This window comes from Pygoscelis adeliae, unplaced genomic scaffold (genome assembly GCF_000699105.1).
Source record: "Pygoscelis adeliae isolate BGI_AS28 unplaced genomic scaffold, ASM69910v1 Scaffold166, whole genome shotgun sequence".
Classification (NCBI taxonomy): domain Eukaryota; kingdom Metazoa; phylum Chordata; class Aves; order Sphenisciformes; family Spheniscidae; genus Pygoscelis; species Pygoscelis adeliae.
The window spans coordinates 773,091-793,168 of record NW_008825156.1 but is presented as its reverse complement, the minus strand read 5'-3'; the positions used below and the strand labels follow the sequence as shown (position 1 = coordinate 793,168).

At 40.8% G+C, this 20,078-nt stretch overlaps 1 protein-coding gene across 3 annotated transcripts in view; it reads right to left on the bottom strand.

Moving 5' to 3' along the window:
* BRSK2 (BR serine/threonine kinase 2) overlaps positions 1-20,078 on the bottom strand; it is a 329,823-nt gene that overhangs the window by 45,040 nt on the left and 264,705 nt on the right. For all 3 annotated transcript variants that reach the window (XM_009328460.1, XM_009328458.1, XM_009328459.1), the window contains exons 9-12: positions 15,794-15,825; positions 10,148-10,312; positions 9,320-9,417; positions 4,002-4,152 (exon numbers count right to left, since the gene is read on the bottom strand). In XM_009328460.1, the coding sequence (XP_009326735.1) occupies positions 4,002-4,152; positions 9,320-9,417; positions 10,148-10,312; positions 15,794-15,825 (446 nt within the window). The remainder of the gene's footprint in view (positions 1-4,001; positions 4,153-9,319; positions 9,418-10,147; positions 10,313-15,793; positions 15,826-20,078) is intronic.

Sequence of the window (20,078 nt, the reverse complement as noted above, 5' to 3'; positions counted from 1 at the left end):
TAGAAGGTAAGTACTGCATCTTTAAGGTCTCAGCAGTGAGGTAGAGGAGAGGAACATATTGTCAGTGTTTATACCTTTCTTCTTTGTTGAATTTGGGATTGGCTTCAGAGATATCCAGGCTTTTACTGAACATTGTTTTACTATGGCAGGAACAAAGCGAGAAAACAGAGTTACTAGTGTGGACATTTACAAAAGAGAGTCACCTGAAGCAATGCTGGACACCCAGCCCCCCAACCCATCCTCCCCTTTTTAAGCAATGCTCTGAAAAACCTTTCTTTTACTTTCCAACTATGGCTCAAGCCTACACAGTGCTGAAGTTCGTTATCTTCCCCTGACTTCTGAGGTCTAAGATGACTCCCCCCATACATAAAGCATGTAAACCCTGCTCTCCTTTATCCAATTGAAAACCCAGGTACCATCTACTTTGTCACATTGTCCAGGGAAAATAGAACATGCCTGAAGGCACAAATTGCAAAGCGCTCATTACTCAGACTTTTCTAGAAGACTTCAACACTAAGCACAATCTGGGAAAAGGTTAAAATCAGACCATAGAGCCTCTTAGAGGAACAGTAATCCATTTTGTATTCTAATTTGTAGGGTCCATTACCACTTACTCCCAACTCTCTTCCCTATACTCAGTGTATAGAGAAATGCCCTTCTTTATCATCTTGGGTATGAGTCCCTGAAGCCTAGAAGCAAAATTCCCTATGTTTTGCTAAAGGGGCAGCTCTCTGTAATATGTTTCACTGGTAATATGCTTCATTGTTTCACAGAACACTGCTTCCTAATGTTAGCTGATCTTTCATGCAAGCCATCCACTTCAATAACCAGAAGAAAATGAATAGTTAATGAAGCCCATTTTAGAACAGTTTTTGGACTCTCTCAACAGAGCTGCTGAAAATTTCTGGCATATCCCCGAGGGATTCTATCTCCCAAGGAATTCTTCCTAGTCTGTGTGACTTTGGCACAAGGGACAAATTAGCTGGTGTTAAACTAAGCTCAGAACCTACCTCTTTTCTTTTGACATTTCAATGAAATACCAGATAGTCTGAGAGGTGTGGATACCACAACAGCAGAAGCAATTAAGATGTAATTATGAACCCGTTTAATTGACAACTAGTAGGGAAAACCAAGAATTAACAAAACTTAGTCACCAGTTTTAGGATGGCTGGTGTTTGTGCATACTAACTTTGCCATATACAAAGACCCAATGGAGAACACTTGCAGAGGTCAGCAGAAGCATTTCAAGGAGTCTGTAAGCTCAACAAGCAGCCTTTGTGCTGAGTTCCCCTCCTCCATTACCCAAAACTAAGTCACTGAAGGACTATGATTTTCACTTAATACCTTCTCAGCCTGTAGGGTTCAAGGCTGCCAAGTTTCAAATCTCAATGGAAAGATATGCCCTTAAACCAAGACCAGACACTTGTAGGGTCCCCACATGGTTACCAAGAACACAGTTCATCACACACATAACCAGAGGTTATAACATAAATCCCTTTTATGCAAGCAAACATCTGTTTACTACTGGGAAAGAGGACAATGGGACGAAATTACAAGACACATGGGTGTGTTCTGCCCACTGGTTAGAAGAGTATATCTGCCAGCTCAAGAAAGAAGCAATGGCTCTGTGTCTCCAGATGTTTACACAGATCATCTGTGTCTAAACAGGAGACCTGTTTCCATGGTCCACCTCCCTGTCTTCCTAGTATTGTAGGATAAAAGCACTGAATAGTCATCTGTTGAGACCAAAAAATGTCATTCTTAAAAAAGCATCCACTTCTGTTATCTGAGCCCTACTGCTGTAAAATCCACTATCAATGGGTCATTTCATGGAATATTATATGCGACTAGCCATTAAAAATCACCCACTCTTGGTGGAAGGCACTTGCCATTTTGTTACCGACTGTTCTGACAGATGGTGCCCCATCAGCAATGCATTGTCCCCTAACAATCCCCATGCAGTGGTGCTCGTTAATGAAGCCAGTTCACGTTATAAATGACTGTGCTGCTAGCAACACAAAATGTGCCGTTGTCATCTGTGGATGTGGATGGTATGAATTATGGAAGCTCACACATGGAGTAAAATAACATCTTCCCTTTAACCCCTTCCAAAACAAGCACTACCAAGCCCATCATCATCAGTCATGGTGTTATTACATCCCTTTCTCCACCTTTAATCACACCTTTATGTCCAGCCCTGAGTTGTGGTATGTATTGCCCTGTATCTCTTTTGTGCCTGGCAGGTTTCGCTTCCTCCTTAAACCAAAGCCCTTCTTTACTGATATGTAGCCTGGACATGCCTCTGCTCTGAACTCATCTCAGACCTTTTGACTTCAATTGTTTCCTCATGTGCTGAACTGAGTGAGACATTTAAAAGCAAAAGAAATACTCTGGATAGCAAGACACAGCTTTGCCTCTTCAGATTTTGGAATCCAAAGTCAAAGCTGCGAGCTGGAAGAGAAGGTGTCAGCTCTCAGAAAACATCGGGATCAATCTAACACATCCTATTTGTTCCGCCCAGTTGGACACTTACTGTAAACAGCTGCAGCATACTGCGACTCACAGGCAGCCTTGGGGTGGGGGAAAGTGATTCACCTCTGTCTGGCTCTAGGAGCTTCATGACCCATGCATCTACCAGGTACCAGATTAAACACTGCAAGCTGAATAAGGAGTGAGCAACTGTTTGTCAGTGTTGTGTTCATCCTTATCACTTTGAGGCCTATGGGGAACACTGAGCACACCCTGTCCTGAACACTTCCTTCACCCAGACCTCACATCAAAGCAAACCACATATTCAAGACAGGTTTCCAACCTACACTACAATGAAAAATCTTTATGGCAGTGTATCTCAAGGCCACATGTGCAGTCTGAAATAAGTCCTAGCAGATTCTGGAAATCACCACTTTCTCCTCACTGTAGAACTGTAGCAGTTGCCAGCAAAACTTTCCCAGCAATTCTCACGGCCTCTGGACATGAAATTATTTCACGTTCTTCACCCAGTTCTCAGCCAGCAGAGGGAGTTTCTGGGCACAGCAGGCTCTTTTTGAGCAGATCTTAACAGCTGAACAAAAAAATCATGTAATAAACCTAAACCAGAAGTTACAGCATGACCAGCATACATATATGTGAAGTGTTCTTTTATATTGATTGATTTATGCAAGTGTGAATCTAAATGCACGTGCTTCCCTTAGGGTAGTCATAGGGACCAAGGAAGCTACGTCCACGGTTCACATAAATGAACTTCCACAGTTCACTTGCTCTCCCAAAACCTGCCTTGAGGAGACATCATTTTCCTCTACTGTTTCTCCACAAGACTGACACTTTCTTTGATAGAAAAGAGGCAAAATTATACACGTTCCATCGCTTTACAGGCATGTCCTAATTTATGTGGGTCAGATGCATGCTGGCTCTGACAGCACATTTTAGAGGCATCTACAGATGCCTGGACAAGGCTTTCCAGATTCAAGCTGTTCTGATGACATGGAGGGTGGGGTTCATCTCATTTAACTTTGGGTGCCCAGAAGCTAGGCACCTAATCAAAGATAGTCATCTAGATTCCTGTTGTAGGCTATGGAGACAGAGAGGAACAACTGGAGGGTAATTTATCCCATCTAAGATGGTTGGAATAGAGAACATATGTATCTGAGACCTTCCAAAGCCCTCGTCTGTCCCCATTGCCTAGAGTGACAGCCTGTATCACAAGCTTAGATTGAATGCCTATGTTCTTGACAATTAAAAAGAGGTGAGATGAATCCTGCCCAGAGGACATGGTGGTTTCTTGAGCAATAGCTCCAAGCGAACAGAAACCTTAAGCCCCTGGCAGGACTTCTGGCCCTGTGTGCATAAGCGCTGCTGGCGGCCAGATCATGTTGCAAATGTACTTGGAAGTTGTAATGAGTGCTGGTGTGAACAGAAAAGCTCCACAGCTTCTTTGTATGTATAACATAAAAGGGGGTAGCAAACCCAGACAGGCAGGACTCCTGGGTAAAGGAGAGACCCACCTCTGTCCATGTTGTGCCATTTCAATAGCTCTGCGAGCAGGGACTGGGGAGCCGCCATCTGTCACACTGAGAACCTCCATCGACTTCCTTTCTGGTCGCCGCTTCCCATGCCTGTTCAGCATTGGGGAGTCCACACGCTTCCTGGGGGGATCTTTATGAAAAGAAAATGCTGTCAGCTGAATTTGGCTGTGACTTACCTTACACAGGTTGGTTAAATCCTCTCTCAACAATCTCACTCTCACACCTCCCCTACAGAGACAGGTATCTTCGTGATGGAGATGATAATTTGCAGTCTCTCCCTTCTTCCAAATTTGCAAACATTAAGACATGAGTTGCAATCCATCTACAGACAGAAGGAGCACTGCTACTGCCCTGAATGTATGAGTACTGTAAAATAAAGGTACAACTATAGGATAGCTTGCAGAAATTACCTTACAAAGCTGATAACAGTAATAACAAGATGACAGCATGGGCTATAGCACAACCTGTTAGCCAGAGTATAAGCCATCTAAGGATCCTGCACATGTACGCACGTTGCTAGAGCTTGCCTTCAATGTCCCTGATAGCTAGATTAAATGTGACACAGAGACATAAGTACACTCTGAACTCAGATTGCATTCTCCTCTGAAAACATACCCTTTTTTTGCATCTTTAAGATCAGATTTCAGGTTTTCCCTGCTGCTTTATATTTTTCCTCCTTCAGCATTACAAATTAAACATACTTGTCTACCTGAGACAAATCTCCAATGAGAGCTACTAAAATTTATCTCAGAGGTCATCATACAGCTTTTACTGCCATAGCAACGGAAGTGCTTTACACTTTTTATTGTGTAACATTTCTATGAGGTATTGAAGTGCTACTTTCACTTTGCAGAGTGAAAACTGAGGTATAAGAATGAGATATTTAAAGGCAATTCATTCCTAAAGGTGCTGAGAAACATTTACTGCGGTTCTGAGGAGCACCTAAATTGCTCTGAAAAGAGTCTAGATACCAAACCACACTGCAGAAAGTGCTCCTAGGTTACTTGCCAATCCATACGCACCTCCACGGTGAAACAGAGAACCAAATGCAGACATGCTGAGATGTTTTATTATTAACATCTCTCATGGCATCAAAACAGTGAAAAGAAGGAAGGCAGAAAAAAAATACAGAAGGATTTTCTTTTCTTTAGTTGGGCTATTCCAGTTCCCTGCCTCTATTTATATACACATCTTAGCGGAGGGTAACCACCTGTAAAAAAAGGCATCTTTTAGCGCTGCAGTTAGAAAGAAGTTCACAGTGCCCAGTTCCTAAGGCTTCTTCCTCTTCCAGGATTCCTTTGTAAAACCAGTAATATTGCATTTGACAATTCTACCTCTACTGCCTAGTCTGATGGTATTATTTTTATTATCCTGCCATCCTCACGCCCCCCATCTGCTTGCTTGTTTCTTCTCTCTCTTACATCATGTTTTTTAGAACAAGATCCCTTTAAGGCAGGGCTTATTCTTGAAACAATGAGCATGAGCAAAGACAGCTCAAATGCAAATGGGCTAGTGATAACAACTGACCCCATTACTGTATAACCCAAATATTCTTTGTATTAATAGTAATAATTTTCCTGTTAAAAATTAATTAGAAAAAAAGCAGTTGTATCTCACTCCATTTCAAACTACGTCCAGTAATAAAAAGGTAGTAGAAAATACTAGTAGGGGTAATGACCTCCAGATTAGGAAAAATATATAATGCATAAAGTTAAGGGAAAAACAAAGGGAGATAAACCTAATAAAGCAGTTATACTGGGTGACTTCAGCTGCACATATATAAGTGGTCAAAAGTAAGCTGGGACAAGGTTTAGACATTTCAAACTCCTGCTTCTTCAAACAAGTTCAAAGAATGAGAAAGGATTTATCCCACAGGACAACTCCTGGTATCAGAAGTGTGACTAGAGCCAAGTAACACACATAATGACAATGTAATTACGTTTGCTATCAACAACAGAGAGTTGATACAAGTTTTGCAGAGGGATATGAGACATTAGAAAGGAAGGTGGAAGAGTGCAGTGTAAAAGAAAGGAAAAAGAAGGAAGAAGAAGGAAGATGAAGAAAGCAGTTAATGCCAAAAGAATGGAGATGAATAAGTTCAGACTGCATCACTGTTAGTTAATAATAGAGTCTAAACAAGAAAGATGGAAAAAGGCAAGAAAAACATTTTATGAACAAGTATTTTAAAAGGCAATTTGATCCAAGCATGTTCAAAACAGAAGACTTCAGCAACTGGAAATTTAGCTGAGTGACACTTACAAAATTAACAGGCCAAATATAAGGTGGACATTAAAAGAGAGGGAAGAAGAAATCTGAAGAGGAATTAGCTAAAGACTTGAATAACTGTTTTGTACAGCCATCAGAAAGAGAACGCTTGAGAGAAGGACAGTAGCCAGAGGGACCATGAGGGAATCAACAGAACAACTGAGGAGGAGATGTATATTGCTAACAAGCTAAATGGTGCTTTTATATCAGTCCTTGCTGCTAAAGATCCTGGAAGATACTGATTTCCAATCTATATTTTAAACTGTCAAAGAGAGAGTTTAAGCAAAAAGAGCACGTGGTGAAACACACCAATAAATTTAACAACAGCAATTCACAAAGGTTTGATGGAAAATACATCCAGAAACTTGCATGAATGTGGTTGAGCTTCTAACAAAGGTATTTGATTCCTCTTTAAAATTGGCTACAATCCTACACTATACATGACTGAGGGTAGCAAATATTGTACATATTTTTTAAAAGGGTCTGAGTAAGAAACGACAGGGCACTGAGTCTGTCATCACTGTCAAGTCTAAAGATACTAAAGAAATAGCTAAATACACAGCTATCCTGCCATAAAGACCAAAGTGGTGTCATATAAAAGCAGTAGAAGATTTTGCAGAAGCATGGTAATTAAAAATAGGAAAACCTCTGGTGTTTGACCTTCTCTTCTTGACTCTCTGGAAATATTTCACGTGGGGAAAAAAGTCAAGTCCTAGCCTGGATCAGTGATAGTTTTGGGGATGCATTTTCCTTTTATTTCATGTCAGAAAAGCGAAGCCATTCCTAAGGATTTTTACAGAGGAAGAGAGAATCGCATAGGTAATGGTCCAATTATAAAGGCATTGACTTGGAAGGTGGGAAATAAAGGTTCAACTTCTGAGTTTGGATGAGGCACCTATATCCTATATGGCTATTCTGGCCCAATCTCTTGTTCTCTGGTTAAGGAACTCCTTTATTTATTAAGAAACTCCTTCTTTATTAAGAAACTCCACCCCACAAAAGCCTTTTCCTCAAGGAAACATTATTTAACACTCATTCATTTTACTGAGAAGTTTCTCATTTCTGTGTTTTCAGGTAAAGAAAATGGAGCTGGACTCAAAAGATGGTGAAGGTGGCCCTTCCCTGGCCCTCTGAGAAAGCTTTATATAGCTAAAACATACAAAAGGGACACCAGAAGAGGGTGCTAGTCTGGGCTGTCCATATTTTTACCCACATCCATCCCTTCTGAGACCTAACATGCAAAGAAAGAGGAAAAAGCAAAATATTCTGAGATGCACTTTTTTTTTCCGGCAAGAGCTCAGGCAATGCACAACTCTCATGAATGCGGTTTCTTCAAGCTGCTGTTATTAAATCTGTTACTTTTTCTCTGCTCTTCTTTGTTTGTGCAAGGCCATTGCTAATGGGTAATAACAAGATATTCATCAGAAGCATGACTGTTCTTAATTAAACCTTGCCCCATGTTCTCAGAGATACTGCTGGGAACAAAGGAGGTGGAAACCCCCTGTGAAAGAGAAAATACAACCTACAGACACTCAAAGAATAATGCTCAAAGAGTCTAAAATGTGCCGATAAGGCACAATGATACATTCAGAGTAGTGTTTCCCTGTTGCGGAACATTTTCACTCCTTGTACAAAAAAATACAAGAGTAGAGCATAATATTTCAGTTCAAACCATGAAAATACTTTGGCATGTGGAAAAGAGATATATGATGTATTTAGGGCATAGCTACGTATTCACTTACATGATAGATATGAAGATTCTAGAGTCACCTTGCTTTTTTTCTTACGACAAAAGCATTTCTAAAACAAGACGATGGTGTCCTTACATTGCAGGATAATCTGTTTGAGTCAAAAGCTCATTAGTAAAGTGCTAGATGACAAACTGCACTGAACAAGGGGCTTTTGACTACAGGACCTGCAGTTAGCACATCTACCCATCTTCATCAGGATCCCTGCTAACATGCTCTCTGTAGCTCCATCCAGGTAAGAGTTTAAAAATTACTGCGTTGACTAAGAATTTCCATCTCTTCTCTCATAGAAGAGATTTCCCTCCAAAATTATAGGGCCTGGAGCCTGGAACTTGGATAAGGTAATAATTCAACGGAGTATTAACAAACCTACAATTCAATATACCACTGCCCTGTAGGCTTGGGAGATTCCAGGCTTTCCAGTGAAAATAAAGAGCACTTTGCTTCTAGCCTTCAAAGTTCTGAAATACAATACCTGAAAATCACAACACTACCATGTAAAAATGCTATTTCAGGTTATTGATAGAAGTGAGTAATCCTTTATTAGTTAAACTTTTGTCACTCTGCACAGCAAGATTCACTTATATAGTTAGCTCCTCAGGGAATCATTTTTTCTGCTGTCTAGATCAGTGAAGTCCTTGGCGATCAGCAGTACCCTAAAATACTAACGAAAAATTCTTCAGGAATAAAGTGGTATCGCCAGAGTTTTATAAGATATATAATCTTACTGCATATTAAGCTTTAAAAGTCTTTCTAAGATAGTCTAAAAACATGGGAGTTTGATGTATGTACTATAAACAGGTATGTGATATTACTCATACTTTCAACAGTGTATATATTTACGTACAGAAAAGAGAACGTGTACATATATAACTCCATAGGGATGCAATGCTACACAGTCTTACTAGCTCAAGTCCGGAAGCAGCATTTCTGCAATACTGCATGTAGATTAGTAATTAGAAAATTCTGCCACTAGACTACACTGCTTATAATCCTCATCTGCTTGCACAGATCCAGCTTGTGGGTCCACATGATATTTTTTAAGATCTGTTTCAAGAGCAGCTTGGATGTTTCTGCACTGTGAGACAGACATGTCCTGAAAAATGAAGCCTTCGGTTTAACCACAGAACAGACCTGCCTGCCTCAGGCTGAGGATTCTCACTACACTGTTTCAGTGGGAAGGTAACAGTGATACTAGGGTTTGGGTATATATTAAAAAAAAAAAAAGGTGAAGAGGAACTAGTTGAGATGGGTTCATGGTGACAGAGGTCATATCTGCAGTACCTATTTCATTTCTAGGGGGAAGATCCTCATCTTCATGACTAGGATACCTCTCCTTCCGGTCAAGCAGAAGAAAATAAATCATTTTCTCTTGGTTTTCTCTGGAAAAAAGAAGAAAAATCTTTAAATTTGAAGAGGAAAAAACATCAACATGTAGATAAACCATTCTCATCAAACAAACAGTTACAGTTATTCTAAATAAGCTGGAAACGGTCATGTATCTGCCAGCTAGATACACAATCCACAAAGCTTTTGAGAATCTTGCTGTCTCCAACAAGCAGCTAGTGAGAAAAGGAAATATGATTCCCATGTAACACATACAGAACAGAGGCACAGGACAGACAAGGTAATGTGTCCACAGGAACTCCAAACCAAGACTGGCAGCAAGACAGGTCTCCTGAGCCTCTAAGTGCTCCTTCCACTACATGTCTCTCTTAACACCTCAGGAAGTACACCAGCTCTCATGTGTAAGCTTGAAATAAATAAAAATTTGCCAACAAAGGCATATCCAACACAAATAAGAGCAATGATACCTCTCCATTTGGACTGCATGGCCCATCTTTTCAGGAAGTGACCTTGCCTGGCAGCAAGGGAAGAGACAGCACCATGCCTCCGTTGCTGGTCATGCTGCGAGCTTCTGACACACGGTACAAGAAAGGCTCAGTACTCGCTCCCAACACCTCACTAGCAAATGAGCAGCCAGAGGGTGAGAAGTTGCTACTGGTCCCTCACAGCAAGATACATGTTAAGGTGATCTCTACCTCTCCCCAGGTTTATAAGTATCCCAGCCCGTGGACACCCAACTGATATTAAGACTGAGCAAGTGCTTACTCTTCCGACAATAAGTCCTGTAAGAGTTTGTTTCGGTCACGGAAGCAGCCTAACGAGTGCATGCTATCTAACACGTCTGGATCAATATCCTCCAAGGAAGGGAGAGAACGAATCTGCACCTTTCGAGGGATTGGTTGCTCTGGTTCTGGCTCGTTCTTACCCCCTCTGCAGAGGAAAGAAGACGAGAGAGAGAAAGGGGGCAGGGAAAGAAGGAGAGAAAAGAAACATGAGTCACAAATGAACCCGTAGTCTGAAACACAGCCTGCAGCAACAGATGGAAATAGCTTGTTAAATTCCCACTGAGAGACCAGAGCTCACAACCAGACAGATATCCTTTTCAGAAGAAACTGCCGTGAAGGCTAAGAGTGACCAGCACCTTGTGGATTTGGGTCTTTAGTGAGAAATGTCTGTGTTCAGTCAGAAAGGCAGTAGGAACTTCACTTACCAGTGCCCTCGTAATTTAAGCAGCTGTTCACCGTTCTAATGCCAAACATTTACAAAACACTACGCAGTTTTAGAGATGCTGTCTCATCAGCAGGTCAGACCTCAGGCTATCAGGCTGAAAAGTGCAAGCTGAATGATTCTCTTTCAAAGAAGGAGCTGTGAACAAACCATCACTGTTTTTCACCAATTCTGATTACAACTGGCATTGCAGCAATTTCTTTCTTTAAAGCTTCCAATGTGATTAAGAGACCTCAGTATTCAGGTCTCCACTTGACACACTTTAAAGGGGTTTTGGGGAAACCAGGCTGTCTATTTACACGCCCAAATATGACAATCTCTGCTTCTCTTCAGACATGCAAATTTGAAAATTGTGGCCCAAGTGTGATGCCCAAGGTCAGTGGCAGTCCTAGGAATACACCATTAGTGGTAGAGCATATTACTCTTTTAAAAGTAGTTAACACAGGCTTTCCTGCATAATTATCTCATCCCATTCACTAGACTCAGGAAATATTGATTATTCATTGCAATTAAAGGCCCTGACTGTAAGAAACAGGTCAAGGTGTCAGAGTATCTATAACCAACTGAATGATACATATTTCAGGCACCCTGAATATCCTTTGATTTTGTTTAGGTAGGCAGTAAGCAATTTATGTAAACTCTATCCACCCAAAGAGGTGGGTATGGTGGTGGTGGTATTTTGGTTGGAGAAACTGTCTACACTGAATCTTTGCTATTTCTCAATGGATGCTTTGTGCTATGTTGAGGTTTTCCTGCTCTGTGGGTGAGGTCCTCCCTTTCCTTTATGTGATGTAAATGTGTGACTGTTGGGTCCAGGCTCCCAGGGTGGGCAACAGGAATCGGGAATATTTAAACTGCACCAGATGTCAGTGTTTGCTGTTTATGGGTCTGTGTTTGGGCAAGAGGTTCTTCCTTTTGATGCTGGCAGAAATAAGGTGAACACAACTTGTGAACTTACTCACACAGCTTAAAATGCTCTGGGCTCAGATGTGAGCTATCCAAGTATCTACACAGAAAAAGGAGCTCCAATTCAAATGCACCTATTTTTTCTTGGGTAGGTTAGAAAGCAACGCTGGTAGGATCATACACGTGAGCTCAAGGTCTCAGCCAGTGCACCAAAAAAAGAGCCAATGCAGATTATCTCCTCCAATATAAGACGGCAACACTACGTCATTGCAGCCAGGGCTCTGACGCTGGGACGGAACAGTTACATGCTTCACCTTAATCACAGGAGATTGCTGGGTGCTACTTGCAATTTATTTTTAAGCAAGTTGAAATGCAGTTGTGAGGCATCTGCTCTGTTAACCATGTTTGTGGGACATCACTTGCAGAAAGACTCCTCAGAAATTTTCATTTTATCTTCTCTTGAGGCAGTGAAAATGTGCTCAGCCCTTCCTGCATACATGTCATGGAGCCAGACTCTGATGTTATGTAGGTCATAACAACATGGGTCAGATCCCACTTCCGTTACACTGAGCACTCACACACCCCCTGCTCAGTTTTATTCAGTTTAGGGGACTGGAAGCAGAATATACAGGACAGAAACAGAATCTGCTCCTGGGGATTCGTTCTTGTGTGTCAAACCACTAAAACAGCTTCTGACACCTCCTTGGAGTCTTGCAGAAGGGTCTATGTATTCTGCAATGACACCATGGTCCTAAATCTAAGGGCTAGATTCAAAAATCCTTGTTCAGCTAAAGAAACACCTTATTCCTTGAGTGCCCTGTCTTTAAGAGGTAGCTACTCCTACCTCTTAGGATCAGGATCTAGCTCTCAGCAAGTAATAAGCAATGATTAGATCATAACCTTGCATTATTAAAGCCAGTGATGACCTTGTCATTAAGATAAATTCTTGCATGATGGACCTTTGAACAGCAGCTGAGTGTTTTTGTTTTTTAATGATCTGGAGTTCACTTTTAAAAAGTATTGACTTAATTAATCATTCATTATATCACAAGCAGATGTCCTTAAGGTACTTTAAAGAGATTAAAAAGAATTATTGATTTTGAAAATTTCCAGAAAATCTGGGTTTCCTACTAGGTGCCCTAGTCTATAGCAGAATATCACCTGCAAGCTTCTTTTATATCAATCAGCGTGGGAGCCATTTCTAGACAGCACAGCTTGCCATCTTCTGTGTACTGAAAAGTGGCTTTTCCTTATGCCCTGCACCTGGTCAGCCTCAGACATAGTCAGGAATTTTCACACATTCTCATCAGGTACAAGCATATTCTGCAGAGGTGTCTCGTCATTTGGCAATGCAATTCAGTGCTTCAGGAAATGAAAATCACCGGGTCTGGGCTGTGATTGGCATGACTGTATTGCCTCTTCTATTCTCAGTCTAGCAGAGAGTGACAAATTTGTTGCATTTCAGCCCACACAGACATCAAACAATGTCACACAATGAATACTGCAAATCACGTATATTTTTTAAAGGCTCACGTGAATGTAATTGGCGCTTTAAAACCCATCCTCCTTTGTGAGGATAGGTGCCTACAATGGCTGTGATTCCAGACCAGGGTGGACTTTTTCAGTCTCTCCATGAAATTTCCTCGTGAATCTCACCAAGATGCACATTTGCATCAGTGCAAAGCAAAGCAGAACTGGTACAGTTACTCTTTTTCAGATTTTAGTAAATTTGGCACCTTCACAATTAGGGCAATAACTCAGTGTTACAGGAGTATGTATTTACCATAATAGCTAATTTTATTTGCCCTCTTGCTTTATTAAAAAGATGTAAAAATAACTGCTGTTTATTTGCTGATTTATGATAACCTGCGCTTGAGGTAAAAATAAATTATTTCAATTAAAAAGGCTTAAAAAACCTCAATAAATTAATTTGGGTGGGAGAGCAAGAAGAACAGGAGGTTGGTGATGAAAGGTTTCTCATTGGTTTCTTTTTTCCTTTTTTTAGGCCTGTGAATCATGATTTCAACTTTCAAGACCTCTTTTTCTGCCTAGTCTGCAATTAAATAAATCTTTTCCTCAGTTTTACAGTAGCCTTAATATTTATTTGAATAATTAAGTGAACTCACTTATATGTTCTGAGTACAACTTTCAGGTCAGTAACCTAGATATGACAAAGAATGAAGATTTTACATAGAATAGTAGTGTTACATGAAATAAAGAAAAAATGAAAGATGTGAGAAAAACAGCCACTTATAATCTCTCCTTCTCTGTCAGCATCAATATTTCCAGGCAAAATGAATGCAAAGAGGCTGTGAAACATTACCAGATGAAAGTAGTTGAGTTCTGGAGATGGCAGGGTTATTCACAGACTAAATTTAGCCAAAGGAGGTTAACCTCCTTAGGTCAATCTACGGCCAGTATAGAGAAAATGAGAAAGAGACTCATTAAAAAAGCTATTTTGAGCAGAAAATTCGTTTTAGGCAATCTGAACAGACTTCTGGAAGAGCCTTTCTCTCTCTGCATTGACTACACTGGGAGTCTAGGGGAGACTTGCTTTTGCAAAACTCAGTTTCTACTTCTGAAAACAGCCTCACATGCCATTTCCATTGGGGTAAAAATCTGTTTACAGACATCAGAGAGTCTGACCTTCATCCAGAAGTACACGAAAATGTTCAAATGCTTATGTCTGCAAAGAAAAAAATCTTCAAATTCTAAATCTAGAATAAAGTCATGAAATAACACCTGCCTAATTGTGCATGTGAGCCTGGGACAACAGTCCTCCGACAGGTGAAAACTTCAAGGCAAACATCTTGAGGAGGGTTAGAATAATAATACAAGCGATCAATGACATTTCATTTTATTTCCCACTCCAGTTCTGATCAAAGCACAGAAAGTCAGCAGATTTCACTCCATGGAGAAGCAGAGGGGATCAACTATCCAGTCTGATGTAAACAGCATTTACTTCTGGAATTGCTAGTAAGACATTACAGGAGGGGTATTTTAGTGATTATAATTAGAGTTTTCCCCCCTCCATTTCTCCTACATTTATCCATGAGAGTTTAAAAAAAAAATACCTGCGGCAAACAACACTCCAGTCCTCCTTTGGTTTAAAAAAGTGCCATGTCAACTGGTAACTGTAGAGAGCATGAAAAAGCCATGGGCAGAGTGCTGCCACCATTTCAGGTGAACTAAGAAAAAAACATGTTATTCAACAAACTGCTGAATGCCCTCAGGTCCTATCAAAGTCAGATAAATCCAGAAGTGAACATTGCCCATAAGATAGAATTAGAGAAAACAAAACAAATCAAAACAAAGGGGCTTTTTTTTTCATGGTGGCAGGCTTAAATATCAGTTCATATCATCCTCAAGTATTTCCCAAGAGCAATGATAGGATTATGAAGGCAGGACTTTCCTTATCACCCACCTGGGGAACCTGTAGGTATGCTGACCTCCAGAAGTATGTATCAAAGCATTATTTCCTTGTTTAGTATGTGAAGTATTTTCCTTAGTTTGATTAGGTTATCATCAGTATAAAGAAAAATGTTATTTACTTAGGTTTCTTGAAATACTATTCAGGCTACACAAAGTGCAAGGTCACTTTTAAAAGCCATCAATCTTCCTTATACCCAAACCACTAGACAGGCGCGTACTTTTCTCACAGACCTCCTGTTTCACTGTCAAGACTGCTGCTTTTAATCAAGTCACAAAACTACTCTCACATCAACAGGTTACAAGGTCAGAAGCAGCCTCTTAGCTTGCTGCAAAGAAGAAGGAGTAGGGATTATGAGACAGAAAAGCTCTTGCTCACAGGTGCTTACTTATCAATATCATCATTTTTGTTTCTACTTCAGAGAAAAGCCAAGATGCCAAGAAGGAACAAATGAAAGCTTTCTTGTCAAGAAGGTATTGCAAGGGATTGACTGTAGCACTTAGATAGCAAACTAAATATGGCTGTTAGTTGGGGGTTTTTTTTGCTGATCACTTGCAGGTATCTTTTTTAACACAGTAAGTTGCTAGACTGAATGTCTTACTTCAAACAATTGTTAGCCACTGTATAAAAAGCTCCTGGCTTGATATATATATAGATGAAACTACATGAGTAGTAAAGGGTAAAAAAACCCAAACATTAGATGCCTTTCTGGCCTCTGCCCCTTTCCCCACCTGTGTGAAAGCTGCTTTCAAACTCCAGTCTCTCTCTTGAGAGATCACTAGAATATCAGCTCCCATAACAGAACCAATAATGAATGCATGCAAAAGTGAATTAAAAGTGTTACTTACATATACCATATGTGTTTCTGAATATGTTCTAGCTGTAAAGGAAAAGAAAACAAGGAATTAGTGCTGTAAAACAGAAAAGGTAACTCCACAAGACATCCTTAGTCAAGGCATATTCAAATAAGTCCGACATTCCAGAGCTGGATCTGTGCAAACAACAGGAACTTTATGTTGCATGAAGAGCGTGCTCATCCTCACCCGCCCCACTGAAAGTGAGACTATCATTCTGGACATAAGGAATCAGTCAGGACCAAATCCCAGGAAAATGCATAAGTACAAGGCTTCACAGGCAAGTGTTTTGGCAATTTAAGTTTCTCCCTTCCTAAGCCCTTCCCCTCTATAATCTAACTGAAGCTAACAAACTGCTCCTTTCTGTATGTGCTTAATAGCTGATTCTTTACACCTAAAGTTCATTTCTAGTTTTGTTTGGGAAAAAAGGAGAGATAGAGAGAAGGAAATAGAAACAGATTCAAACAGATAATGTGAATAAACAAAATAAATTGTGCATGTGTGATATGACCTTCTGCCAGGACCCATTCTTGACTGGCTTCATATTTATCATTAAAACCTAAAGACCAAGTAGAATAAGGTTCTATGTCAAAACAATACCATTTATTGTTCCAGCACCTGAACACCAAACTGCAAATTTCTTTTACTTCCCTCTTTCCTGTTTCATACATGAGCATTTTACTATGTAATGAAGGACTGATCAAAGGTGAACAGTGGCCTTGTCTCCCTATGGAAGGTAGATTCTAGCAAATGTTACACGATGACCATGTTTTCCACAAGCATAGGGGAAAGAAAGTAACACCCTTTTTCCAAGAGAAATTCGTAACAGTAGAGAGAACAAACTGTTCATATGACATACTTACAGCAGAACCTTCCTAATCTGTTTTTTTTGAAGCATCATCACAGTAGAAAAGAACTTTTCATAGATGCCCAGGGATTTTCATTATGCAGACAATATTTCTCATATTCCTCATTATGAAGCACCTTTGTACGTGCAGAACAATACGCACACTCACTGCACACAGGCTTGCATTTGTGCAACATACAGGTGAGAGGCAGGGGAGAGCTGGAAGGAAACTCAAGTGCTAACAGCTATAAGATGAAATCACAGACCCATTAAACTGGTCAGGAAGAACAGAGACAGCTGTCCTGCTCTTATTACTTTCCACTTCAATTCCAGAATAATGAGAATCAGAGAGAAAAAAAAAAAGAAAAAAAGGAGGAACGGACAAACAACAAAGTCTCAGAGATAGAAAGTAGGTGTTTGCCACAGAGAGCAAGGAATCAGAGAACTCTGTGCTATGGAACAACAGCTCCATCCCTGGGAAACCAGGAAGATCTGAGGTCGGCTCTATATGTGATCGTTTTTTAAGTGAGACAGGGCTTTTCCCGAACACAAAGAAACAAGGGAATGCAGCTTAGGAAAGCATGACAGGAAGCTGGAGGGAGTAGTATGAGAGGCAGCCTCCTTTAAAACCAACACTGTATCAACACTGCAATCAGAGGTGCAGTTGGTACTTGCATATCTAGCTGTCTTCTAACCAGCCCAGGTGCTGGGAGCACCAATGGCCCCCAGCACACACATCCACAGGCCCAGGCAGACTTTCACAGCATCCAGCTGTGGCCTCAGCTCTGCCACAATAATTCCCCTTCATCACAATTCCCCTTTCATTAGGTAGTCCTTTAATCCCTGCACTATTAAGAGAAAGGTGGAGTATTGCTGACACACTGCCAACTCCTCTGACCAGCTTAACTCAAGGAGATAAGATACACATTATGGGTGTTCCCCTAACAGCCTGGAGATGCAGCCTTCTTCCTCCTGGTTCTTTACAAGCTGAGGTACAAACACAGAACATAAGAAGAGCCTGTTTTGTACAGTTTCCATGGGACAGGATTTTAGCGTGGTTACTTACCAGGTCCATAGTACTGTGAGGATCTGCTAAGGAGTGTACTATACCTCCTTTACTTGGTGAAACCACCCTATGAGATGCATATCTACTTGCTATTTCATATATACCACATGGAGGGTTAGAGACATTAATGATTTCAGACAAGATGCAGATGATACAGCTAAGCGATGTCCAAGCCTCTTTCATGCTTGCTTCTCCTGCTGCATTTTCTGTCTCCATGGGTCACATTGTTCTTTTGTGCCTGTGATATGCAGAAATGCCATGGCAAAGCAGACAACAGCACTTTGTTTTCTGAGTCAGAGAGGGGAAAGAAAGGAGGGTCACCAGTTCACGTCTTAGTCACAGAACCTCTGGGCTCCTTCAGAGAAATGTCAAAGAGAAATCCCTTCTGCTCATCCCTGCTGATCAATCTCCTTCAAGCTAATGAGCCCATAGCATTTTTCTGAAAGAGAAGCCCTGTAGCACCTTGATATACATTCGAAGGTGTATGAGAGCTCTCATGGCTGCTGTTTACCTACACATCTGCCATTCAATCCACATCAAAACCATTGCTGTGAAGTACTTTAGGATATCCCAGATAAGAAAAGTATTCTACAAAACCAATTTCTATTCTGATTCAAATGTAATTGCATTGAAATGTTATTACAAGTGTGCTCGCTGCTGCCAACATCTTCACTGCTTTTTTAAAGGTAATTAATTAATGCTTTGTTGCTTTTCATCTGCATTAAAGTGACAGGAAGGTTATGGGAGGGCGATTGGTTTTGACAAGGAGAAGTCTGTATGCTTTTTACTATGCAATGCAGGGGAGGGAGATACACAGTGGGAGCTAATCTCACTCCTCCTGCATTCATTTAAACACAATGTTTAAATGCATTTAAGTGACGAAGGCATTTAACAACCCTTCCCAGAGGGTTCTTCTTGCTGTTTGCACATGAGTTTGCCAAATTTAATGCCATTTTATGGAAGTTGTAAAAATGCTGCTTCCTAATGTCTCCTAGCCACCACAGGCAATTGTCTCATGACACCATCTCTGAAACAACGAAACATGCTCAGATTCATTGCACATGCACAGTCAGAGGAGAGACTTCTGCAAGCTAAAATGCTGTAATGGAAGGAGAGGAGGAATTCCTTTATCACGGTTTTACGTAAAAATACTTCCAATATATGTTAAACTTGTATACTGAAGTAGCATCTAGGAGCACCATTCACAGATGAGAGACCCATTGCGATACAGAGCTGTACAAACTCATCAGAAAAAGAGGTCTCCTCCCCCAAGGAGCTTACGTCTGAATTGTAAGGCAGAGAACAACAGATGGAGGCAGACGGGCAGATGGAAAACAAGACAGTGCTGTCTACATCCTCGGCACTGATCTCAGCAGAGTGGTTGCCAAGCTAAGAAGTTCTGACCTGAAGAAAAACTTTCTCAGAGTCTGTGGATATGGATGAGGGCTTCTGGGCTTGAACTCATGTCAAATTTCAGACTTCCCTGTCCAGAAAGAGAACAGTCTCAAACCCATCTGTGCCCCACACCACAAATGAATCTTCTTCATTCAGAAGATCCTCTAGTCTCAGCTTTAAACCTACTGTATAATGTCAAGATAGAGGCTTTCCCTGACCAAAGGATTCAAGCCGGCAGTGCAAACAGCACTGGTAAAACCATTATCTGTGTCAGTAGTAGCAGCCGTACTATAGAAGCCTCCAGGGACCTTGACAAGGGCAAGGTATCACTGTGCTACGTGCACAGTGCATGAACAGGCCCTTGGCAGCCAAAAGCTTACAGACTAAATACATCAACTGGACAATTACCTCCATTCTACAGGTGGTGAAGAGAGATAATTTAAATGATGTGATAGGCACCTTACCATAAGACCTGGAAAAATGAAGAAGGAATCAGGCTGTGTTTTCCCGTGTTCATTTTTTTAACATTCTTTAGATGCTGTGGTCCATCATTAACATACATCAGACCCCAGAAAAAACAAAATCAAACAGAGAGCAGAGAGGAGATTCTTTAAATGTGTGTAATTTAAGTTGGACAATATTCAGGGACAGGTATTTCAGACTATGTGGGCACCCAACATGGAAGACAAGTCATTATACTCTGGAATAAAATGTCAACACTGGAACAATAACAGCTTTATCAGAATAGCTTATTCTGCAATATCTGCTCTGATCCACTTTGCTCTACAAAGTTTCGATAATGCTCATCCAACTTTAAAAGGGAAGTGGATCAAAAGCTCCTTACTCTCCCCCCTTTGCCTTTGTGTTTCTGTAGAAGAAAATAGCAGCTGAGAATGCAAATGGATTCCACTACAGGAGCTGTAATTCTCCGCTGTAGAGATGCTGAATCATTTGAAACCTTCAAGGAAAAA